The sequence below is a fragment of the Planococcus citri genome, chromosome 5 (genome assembly GCF_950023065.1).
Source record: "Planococcus citri chromosome 5, ihPlaCitr1.1, whole genome shotgun sequence".
Classification (NCBI taxonomy): Eukaryota; Metazoa; Arthropoda; class Insecta; order Hemiptera; family Pseudococcidae; genus Planococcus; species Planococcus citri.
The window spans coordinates 58673289-58684258 of record NC_088681.1 but is presented as its reverse complement, the minus strand read 5'-3'; the positions used below and the strand labels follow the sequence as shown (position 1 = coordinate 58684258).

The 10970-nt window shown below is 34.4% G+C and overlaps 2 protein-coding genes across 2 annotated transcripts; both read left to right on the top strand.

The window, feature by feature from the left end:
- Positions 1–56: 56 nt before the first annotated feature.
- Positions 57–2549, top strand: LOC135846309 (uncharacterized). Its single transcript, XM_065365316.1, has 3 exons — positions 57–360; positions 852–2267; positions 2370–2549. Exons 2-3 carry the CDS (start codon positions 1115–1117, stop codon positions 2387–2389), a joined length of 1173 nt encoding a protein of 390 aa, XP_065221388.1. The 5' UTR covers positions 57–360; positions 852–1114; the 3' UTR covers positions 2390–2549.
- A 2130-nt stretch (positions 2550–4679) lies between these two features.
- On the top strand, positions 4680–10307 carry LOC135846307 (uncharacterized). Its single transcript, XM_065365314.1, has 2 exons — positions 4680–10031; positions 10120–10307. Exons 1-2 carry the CDS (start codon positions 8873–8875, stop codon positions 10137–10139), a joined length of 1179 nt encoding a protein of 392 aa, XP_065221386.1. The 5' UTR covers positions 4680–8872; the 3' UTR covers positions 10140–10307.
- The last annotated feature ends 663 nt before the right edge of the window (positions 10308–10970 follow it).

Below are 10970 nucleotides of genomic sequence, written 5' to 3'. Positions count from 1 at the left end.
GATAAAATCATTCGGAATAATTATCTAGTCAACTTGGTCAAATATAATTGAAATTTTCAAACAACTCATGTAGCATAACAAGAGAGAATCAAACACAAAAAGTGAAGTACGCCAAATACACAGCTTTGCACTTGACATTGAAAAAAGGAGGAAGCGAGATGTACGTAGAGCTATGTACATTGTACATACAGATCCACATAATGTAGTTAGGTGCGATGCCCACCGCATCACCCGTATCTTACCATTATCATTTCATAGAAACTGTTTATATTTCAAGAATTATTGTTTTCATGTGTAGTTTTAATTCTGCAGCGAAATATACAGATGTAAGAGTAGATGTAGAAGCACCATATATTTTAGGTACGTGGTTTTATTTGAGATTTTTTAGAAGAAATCTTATTTCTAGATTTTATTTCTGATATTGATCAGTGTTGTAACAAATTCGTGGCTAAAAAATCGAGATGATTTTTTTTTTTTTTAAATTCAAGTAAAATTCATAAATGGTGAATTACACCTACCTAGCTTCAATATTTATAGAAATATTTGAGAAATACTGACAGAAATAACAATTTGTTGGTCAGCATTGACTTGTGGCAACAGAACAATGCGATCTGAATTTATCAAAATTTTAAAAATTTCAATTCCTTCATCTGAAACTTATCAACTGATATCCAACTTTGAAGTTAATTGACCAAATTGCAGAAATTTAGGACACAGATGATTCAAGGAATCACAGTTCCCCTTCCCCTCCCACTGAAGTAGTGAGACATTATTTAATGATGACACACACCCCACTGTTATAACGTCGAGTGAATATCTGGTGAGGCTATTACATTTTTTTTTCTGCGCAGGTGACAACCATAATGTTCTTTGCAAATAATCCGATCACCAATTCGAATGAGAAATCAAAAAGAAAATAAAAAAAATCGATACTCGAATTACACACTCAATATTAGAAAAAATAAGCATATCTTATCGTGGCAACGCAACGCAGCACTTCAAACATTCAAGAAATTACACGTTCATTTGTTACCATTTTTCGGTTCGACGAATGTGAACGTAAGTAAAGTAGGTACGAATTTCGACGTTTGATTTAAAAATACCTTCACTCGAGATGGAGATCAACAACGAACTGCTCAGTAAGATCCTAAGCGGAGATTCATCTTCCAAAGTTGCAATACTAGACTGGCACATCGAAGACAACATAGCTCCAGGAAACAATCACTCATCGATGCTCTCTCGTCTGATGGTCGAATATCAAAGAAAAGGTAAAATATTCAAAAAATCTTTCATCCTCAAAGTACCTTCGACTCATCCCGCATATAGTTTCGGAATTAAATTCGAAGTATACGATAAAGAATACCCTATGTACACCGAAGTGCTCGAAGAAATGTACAAAATCGATGGCGAACACATGGGCCCCAGATTATACTACACCGATGATAAATACTCGTTGATGATGAAGGATCTATCTTTATCCGGATACAAAACAGCAGACCGCACCAAACAGCTGGATTTCCATCACTGCTGCTTAGTTTTGAAAAAATTAGCCAGGTTTCACGGTTTATCAGTAAAGCTGAATCGGAACTCGAAAATAAGTTCCACCGTTAAACGAATGTTATATTTAGATGTAGAATTGAATGAACAGTTCAAAGAACTGCCAAGACGTATTTGCGAACAATTCGCGAAAATCACGAGCTCAAGATCGAGTCTGCGTGAAAAAATCCTTCAAATCAAAGACGATATGAGCGACAGGTACCGTCAAGAATTAACTTCAGACCGATTCACATTCAAAGTTTTAAATCATGGCGACTTGTGGTTGGGAAACACACTATTCAAATACGACAAGTATGGTGAGGTGATGAAAGTGAAATTCATAGATTTCCAATACTCGTCTTGGACATCTCCAGTATTCGACATTTTGGGTTTTACTATCTGCAGTATGAGGTTCGATGTGTTCGAGAGACATTTTGATTTTTTAATGGAAACTTATATCGATTCGTTGAACAAGACTTTGAAACTTGTCCAGTGCGATTTGTACTCGTTGGAAGAATTGTATCGTGATATGGAGAATCTGCCAGCTACTGTGATCATGAACCTGAGTGCTCGTTTACCTCCTATGTTGTATGGTTTTAAAAATGCAACAGAACACGAAATTGTTATCAAAGATGGAATATTAGACATTCCTGCTTATTATGAGAAGTTTTTCGAAAATGAGTTATACTTGAATGTGCTGGATCAATGGATTTCTCACTATGATAAAAAAGGTAAATAGACTCCCAGCTAAAAACAATTTCAAATACCCACGAGCCATTATAGGTATACCTAGTTACCTTCTAATTTTGTGTATCTGTTGTATGTACATCTAGGTTTGTTTGACTGGAAGTGACGGAGCAACTGCATACAGCTACCCATTTCTTAAACTTACATAAAGTAGGTAATGTTCCAATGTGAGTCAAAGATTTTGTATTACATTATTATACATTATTGTGCAATATTTGAAATATTCTGTTCAAGTGTTTGTTAGTAAATTTTTTCTTTGAAAACAATTTGAAATTGGGCACTTTGTTTTGAATTCATTCGTGCATGTTTATTTACTCGTACTAGCTGAACCTTGCAGTTGTACGTTGCGAATTCGAACCCCTCTGGTTCCTAATTTGATTTGAAAGAGCTCCAGGCTGTTCCAGAGGTCAAAAAACACGAAAATTTCTCATAAAAAATGACGTTTTCAACCACGGAGAGAGATCAAATCGCACCTCGGGAGTAATAAGGTGACATCTCAAAAAAGTGAAATTTTACAGGAGAGTGATTTTCTTTTTTTTTAAAACTTGATTCATTATTTTTATCAACTTATAATTAATTGTGAGGAATGAATAGCACCTCATTTTAAAGATCTGGTATCCTACCTTCATTTAGAATAAGAACACTGGACTTGCACGAACTTTTTCAAACTTTACAAAGGTAGATCGAAAGATCATGCAAAAATTTATCACCTGTCAAAATTTCAAGAGCTAAAGTGCGTTTTTCGATTTTTGGTGAATTTTTGAAAATCGAATTTAGGCCAAAAATGAGGGAAAAAATCCAAATTTCACCAAATTGACCAAGAAAGCTGAAATTTTGGGATACACCCTATTTTCGTCATGCCAAATCGATTGGAAACGGTTTCAACTCGTTTTGAGCAGTTCTGGAGCCTCCAAAAAATTTTTGAAACTTTAAATTTTCACGAAATTTCATCAAATGGAGATGGAAAGCTGAAATTTACTCTACAATTCAATTTCAACACCCTCTGAAGACGACTTCAGGTGGGTTCAAGTAATTTTAGGGCCTCCAGCGACTTTTTTTGAAAATTACTGGAGCCTTTTGAAGCTTCCAGCTACTTTTAGGAAATTTCAATTTTCCAAAAAAAGTCATACAACCTTTCAAAAAGTTGCTGGAGGGACCAAAACGACTTGAAATTCACCAGCAGTCAACTTCGTAGCGTATTGAAATTAGTTTGCAGAATGAATTTCAACTCTCCATCTTGGTTTGATAAAATTTTGGGGAAATTTCAAGTTTCAAAAATCTACTGGAGGCTCCAGTAATGTTCAAAAAAGTCGTTGGATGCTCTAAAATGACTTGAAATCAACCAGAAGTCGTTTTCCGAGGGTGTTAAAATTGGAGTATAGAGTAAATTTCAGCATTCCATCTCTATTTGATGAAGACGAAGTTTTGTGAAAATTTAAAGCTTCAAAAATCTGCTGGAGGCTCCAGTAATTTTCAAAAAAAGTCGCTGGAGGCCCTAAAATTACCTGAACCCACCTGAAGTCGTCTTCAGAGGGTGTTGAAATTGAATTGTAGAGTAAATTTCAGCTTTCCATCTCCATTTGATGAAATTTCGTGAAAATTTAAAGTTTCAAAAATTTTTTGGAGGCTCCAGAACTGCTCAAAACGAGTTGAAACCGTTTCCAATCGATTTGGCATGACGAAAATAGGGTGTATCCCAAAATTTCAGCTTTCTTGGTCAATTTGGTGAAATTTGGATTTTTTCCCTCATTTTTGGCCTAAATTCGATTTTCAAAAATTCACCAAAAATCGAAAAACGCACTTTAGCACTTGAAATTTTGACAGGTGATAAATTTTTGCATGATCTTTCTATCTACCTTTGTAAAGTTTGAAAAAGTTCGTGCAAGTCCTATGTTAAAACGCAAAATCTGCGATTTTGGCTGACCTGTCAATCAAAATGACCGCCATTTTGTAAGTAAGGCCAACTTTTTTTTTTGGCAACTTTGCTTTAAAATGTTCCTTAGGATGTCCCCTTTAAGAAAAAAGTTGTCCCGGAGGATCGGCGGGGGGGGGTGCAATTACTCCTATTGTCATATGCCGGACTTTATGTGCAAATTCATTTTTCTGAAAAGTGATCGATTTAAAAACTGTTTTCCATTTGGTACAAACCAGTAAAAAATGCACTCCTTGTGACTATTTCTAACTGACAAACATTCAAAACAATCAAAACTGTTTGTTAACACTTTTTATGTACGAAATTTGCTCAAAAAAGGTGGAGTTTTTTGAGATGTCACCTTATAACTCCAAACAACTTGCAATGTTGTTGGGATTTTAAGTTAGGCCATTTGGGTTTTTTACATGATCTAGATAATGTACCCAACTCAAAGTGTTATTTTTGGTTGAGGGGGGGGGGGGAGGGGGGTCATACAAGCCCCAAAAATGCAAAAACATCAAAATCAATTTTTTTTGAGATGTCACCTTATTACTCCCGAGGTGCGAAATGATGCTGGAATGAGACTAATTTGAAGGGGCGGAAGTTAAGATCGAAAAAAGGAGGAAATAAGTTTTTTCGCTTCAAATGAGGTAATGGCTTGGGATGTAGAAATTTGGACATATCTAACATTTAATCAGAGTTTTACCCATTTTCATCAGTTTGGGTCTTCGTATTATGCCCCTTTGAAAATGGTATTTTTATGATTTTCAACTTTGACTCTCTTACCCCTTCCAGAAATTAAATTTTGCTCTTAAAAAAACTCCACTGACTATTGACCCATTATAATTATTGGTATCTACCCAGGTCGTGAGCTGTGAAATTTCAGGGGAGGGAGAGAAGAATGAAGCATATACTCGTAAGTACAGTGAAAACTAGCATAAAATCTGACGTCTCGCTAAAATGCGTATGTAGATGTAGCTCGTCTAATTTGAGCTCAAAATGTCAAAAAGTGCCGAAATATTTGGCTCTTTGTCCATTTTTTTAAAAAATGGCAACCGTACTCGAGCACAATTTGCTTTGAAAACAGGGTTGGAAAATTTTTCAAAAATTCTCATAAATGACCCTTAATGGTGTCTAAAATTACAGCGAGTTTGTAAATTTTTTTTCTTGGGTACGCATTTTTTTCTCCTGGCAAGAATTATATTTCAAATTGCCTGAAATTGACAAAAAAGGTGACAGAATTTGCATGCCTACGAGTATTAAAAATTGTTTAAACAATGACATTTGTTCTAAATTTTGAGAAAATCTTCTAATATTAGTTGGAAATGATGAAAAAAGTAATAAAATATCATGGGAATTACCTTATATGCATAAAATAATGGAAATGTGATACACAACTGTGCCTATCATGTTTATGCGTTACTATTTGGTTATTGACTAGTTGTAACACAGTGTATGTCCTCGAGTGGCAGAGCCGTCGCGTGATGCTATGAGAGCTATGGATGGCATAGATGACAGATGTGTATTTGAGTCAACCGACATGGATACATCTATCTTATTAATGTCTGAACGTTAATTTGTTCTCCTCTTTTCTAGCAATGGTTAAAGTGTTTTTATGTTAATATAGCCTTTGTACATATGTACAAAGTCCTTTATGTCAATGTTTGGTTATTCTATATAATCTCTATTATTGTGTTAAAGTAGGGTTGTTAACTCAATCTCAATCATTTATGTTAATGTTTGCTCATTCGTGCAGCCTGCACTCTTTCTGATAGTATAGATTATTGTACTATCAATGCTGTGTAATGAAGCTTATCCAGGTGACTCTGTGTTAATGTCTTTATATTACATGGCATATGTATGATATTGATTACCATTCAACTAGAATTAACAACCTATAGCCAGGCAACCAGGTCAAAGTAAGTCAAAGTAGTATCTCTTAGGTGAACAGTCTAGGAAATACCACCATTTGAGCTGAATTGTGTCAGTCTCATTTTATGGAGGTCAAAAAGGAATAACAGAAGGGTTTCCCAAATTTATTTGCTCTTATCTTGATTTTTTTCAATAAGTAAATCTTTTTTCAGCCAATCAGCCATAAATAAACCTGCAAAAAATACATAGCCAATAATTTTTACTTTTTAAAAATTTTGGAAATCAAAAAATTTTTGAAAAATTTGAAAAAAATTTGTTAGAATTTGACTTATGCAAATGACACAATTCAGCTCAAGCTATGTTAGATGGACATTAAGTACCATACCATCTATATCATTACATTGGCGCCCAATGTGGGGCACAATATTCACAACAAAAAAAACAATATAAGTATGACATAACAAATATTTTGTCAATTAGGTAGAAAAAAACACAAAAATTGACACAATGAAATCAATTTTGATTATTGAGAAAAAAAAGTAATCAAGTGTCCATGTACAATGTACATCAAGCTTTCATGAGAAAAAAATTAGGAGTTTTATATCAAAACAAAACAAGATACGGATTCTTATGTAAAATTTAACAGGGAACTGATTGCAACCATTGTTAGAACGAATTAAGCTTTCCTTATACCTTAAAATTGCGCTTGAAATTTTGCTTTCAGATCAAAACTTACTCATATGTCTCCATTTTGGAACAAAATGCACCAACTCCACTTCGCTTTTTGTATTTTTTGTTCTACATGTGGCAACACTTCATTTTGGTGCTCCGACATCATCCGAATTGACTTCTACACAATTTTTACCACCTACCAGAATGTTCCCCTCCCCCACAACATTTACGCAGTATGATTGGCTAAAATGATAGTTTGAAAAAGTCAAAAAATCAATAATTTTAACAAATTATGTAATTTTCAAAAATTTTAAATTTGTATGGTTTTATTGGTTTTAACATCACTTTAAGAGTTGGAAATGAAACTGAAAAACCTGTATGCAAGATATATTTTTCAGATCAAAATGCATTAAATCTTCATTTTTCAGATCAAAACGCACAAAAACAAAATTTTCAGATCAAAACGCACTAAAAAAATTTTGTTTTCCCCCCACCGCCCCCACATACTGCGCAAATTATACAAAAGCTTGTTAGGTAGGACTTCCTCTTTCCATTGATACCTCATTTGACCCCCACTCTCTCCCTTTCTTCAATATTCACTGTTTTTCTCAATTTACAGTTTGAAAAAATGGCGTTAGTGAGTTTTGATATAAAACTCTTCAATTAATACCAAAAACATGAGACAAACGTTGAAAATGACGAAAAAAATCATGAAAATTGTGAGATGGGAACGAAAATGGGTGAAACTGACACATAAATCTTTCAACAAATTATTTAAGTAGGTGCAATAAAGATTTAAAAATTCTGAAATCTATAAAAATTTTTAAAAATTTACATGTACAGGAAAATTGTTAAAAAATAATGACGGAAAAAACCGAAATATACTCCACCAATAAAGTTGAAGCACCTTGGCTTCGTGTCACCACCATTAGCGAGAGAAAAGGAAACTAGATCTTTTCGCTTGTACGTTTATTTACTGACTAACTTAACATCTTGAAATCTACACAAGGTAGCAGTTATTTGCATTTCGCTAGGGAGAGAAGGTGAAACCAGGGTAGAACAATGCACAGGAAAGAGAGAAGGCAGAAGCGACGGGTAGATAAGTGAGTATGCAGGTACCTAAGATGATGAAATTCGTGGAAAAAGGCTATTGTTCAAGAAGGAGCGAGAATGAGACAAGACGGGATCGCGAGCTCCGCAAAGTTTTGTAGGATCTTCAATTTGAAAAACTACGAAATGGTGAAGAAAATTATGAAACATTTTCAAAATTGTGTAAACAACGACAAAAACAATATATGAAATACCTATCTTCAAAATCGTGTAATATGGAATAAGAATTGCCAGCACGAAAATTGTAAAAACTGCCAGTGGAATATCATCGAAGCTGAGCAAAATCCTCAAAAAACATCTCAAAATCACAAAAAATTAGCACCAATTTGCAGTTGCACAAAAATTTTTATGCATAAATCACGATAAAAAATTTTGATTCAACATCCTAACTGTGCAAAATGAAATTAAAATTGATAATACATAATTCACGAAAAACAGGCCAAAAGTATGCAGAGGTCTCAGAAATCGACTCCTTTATTTCAATATTCAAATCGAACTTTTGCAAAGGCTCCGATTAGTAGCAAAAAAAAAAAATTAATTAAATAGATAAAAATAGATTCTGACTTATTTAAAAGACGTTTCGCGAATCTATCAGAAAATGTCACCATAGTTTTTGAATAATACAATACAGCATTTATAACCTGTAACCATCAAGAACTGTTTGTGGAATTTTATTCTTTAATGATCAGTTTTCTGTTCATTTCTAAAGATCACAACCTCTCTAATTGAATATTTTCTATTCTTCAACCAATCAAACAAACATTCTCAGTAAAGTAAAATTCACGATAGCTCAGAAAAAATGAAAGTAAAATGCACTTGAAAAATCCATACAGAATAAACACTAGCCCAATATTTAAAAAAAAAAAAATGGCTACGCCAGTGTCTTATCGACAGCGACGTAACACTTCACACTTATGAAATCGTACATTCATAAGTTTTTTATCTTTTGACGAATACACACGTGTGTAATACATACGAGCATACGTAATACGTTTTTAATTCGAATACCATTCTTTGCTCAAGATGGAGATCACCAACGAATTACTGAGCAAAATCCTGAGCGGAGATTCGTCATCCAAAGTTGCCATTCTGGACTGGCATATCGAAGACAACATCGCACCAGGAAACAATCACTCATCGATGCTCTCTCGTTTGATGGTCGAATACCAAAGAAAAGGTAAAATATTCAAAAAATCTTTCATTCTTAAAATACCTTCGACTCATCCCGCGTACAATTTCGGAATCAAATTCAAACTGTATGAAAAAGAATACCCTATGTACACCGAAGTGCTCGAAGAAATGTATAAAATTGATGGCGAACACATAGGCCCCAGATTATACTACACCGATGATAAATACTCGTTGATGATGAAAGATCTCTCTTTATCCGGGTACAAAGCAGCAGAACGCACCAAACAATTGGATTTCCATCACTGTTGCTTGGTTTTGAAAAAATTGGCCAGGTTTCACGGTCTATCGGTAAAGCTAAATCAATGTTCAAAAATAAATTCGACTATTAAACGACAGCTTTGGACAGACGATATCAAATGGGAAGAACGAGATAAAGAATGCCCAAGACGTTGTTGCGAGCTGTTGGCAGAAATTGTCCATCCTAAATTCGGTCTTCACGAAAAATTTCACCAGATCAAGGACGATGTATGGGACACATTGCGTCAAGAAATAATTCCAGATCGATTCGGGTTCCATGTCTTGATTCACGGAGATTTATGGCTGGGAAACACGTTATTCAAATACGACAAGTATGGTGACGTGACGAAAGTGAAATTCATCGATTTCCAGTTCTCGTCCTGGTCATCTCCAGTTTTCGATATACTGAATTTTACCCTATGTAGTATACGGTTCGATGTGTTCGAAAGACATTTCGACTTTTTAATGGAAACTTACATCGAAACGTTAAATAAAACGTTGAAATTCGTCCAATGTGATTTATTGTATTCGTTGGAGGAACTGTATAGTGATATGGAGAATCTACCAGCTACTGTCATCATGAACCTGAGCTGTCGTTTACCTGGATTTTTACACGGTTATGAAAATCCAGTAACGTATGAAACGTTCATTAAAAATGGCAATTTCGATTCCGTCGCTCATCACGAGACATTTTTTAAAAATGAATTGTATTTGAAAATTCTTAATCAATGGGTTTCCCACTATCATAAAAAAGGTAAATGAACTCGGATAATTCACATTTTTAAATACCTATCCACAATTGAAAAGTAATGCAGGTGCTAATTTCATGTTTCTGTTGATAGGTTTGTTCGATTTGATATGACCAGATCACTACACCTACACATATCCATATCTTGAATTACAATTCAAGTATCATTTTCTAACTTGGGTAAGATATACGATTACTTGTGTATAAATTGTACAGTATTTAAAACATTCTCTTCATTAATAAATTTATTTTTTCATAAAAATCCCACAATTGGGCAGTTATTTTTGTATTGATTCATGCATATTTATTCAGGTAAGTGCCTCTGCCTACCTCAATGTGTCTTGATGAAAAATCCTTAATATAACCCTACGAACTTAATACGGTTGAAAACTAACTAAAGATGAAAAGGGTATTGCCGGTCAACGTAGACGAAATGCCCCTATTTTTGAATTTTTTTGAGTGAACATAGTTGGGTACTGGGTAGGTGCCAACCTCTAAAAAAATATTGGACACAAAAAAATTCATTCCACCCTCTTGCCCACCATGACGAAACAACTTTTTTTAGAGAAAAAATCGTATTTCAACGAGTTTTAAATGAAAAATGTAAAATATTACATAGAAGAGACACGAGTCTCGCCACGTGAATTTTCTCAACATTTTTTGACGCCCCCCCTCCCCCTCTGCTAGAGAGAGAGTAAATAGCTTTATATTGGAGCATTTTTCAAAAAAAAAAAAAACCGACTCAATTTTAGGGCAACTCTCTCTCCAAATGTGGCCCTTATAAAGATGTCTAACTGTAAATTTAACTTCATATTCATGTCCAGGGGGCTCAATTCACACGATAACGATATTGCCAATCTTCTTTCGCCTCAAAATGGATGGAGGGGTTTCCCATGAGCCCAGAATGAGGTTTTCAAGAAGATGTTTCGTTTTTTGCTGTTCTTA

Excerpts from the sequence above, each read along its gene's own strand:
- LOC135846309 (XM_065365316.1), top strand. The coding sequence starts at position 1,115 with ATGGAGATCAACAACGAACTGCTCAGTAAGATCCTAAGCGGAGATTCA. Across the intron at positions 2,268-2,369 it reads TTCTCACTATGATAAAAAAG|GTTTGTTTGACTGGAAGTGA; the intron begins GTAAATAGACTC and ends ATGTACATCTAG.
- LOC135846307 (XM_065365314.1), top strand. The coding sequence starts at position 8,873 with ATGGAGATCACCAACGAATTACTGAGCAAAATCCTGAGCGGAGATTCG. Across the intron at positions 10,032-10,119 it reads TTCCCACTATCATAAAAAAG|GTTTGTTCGATTTGATATGA; the intron begins GTAAATGAACTC and ends TTCTGTTGATAG.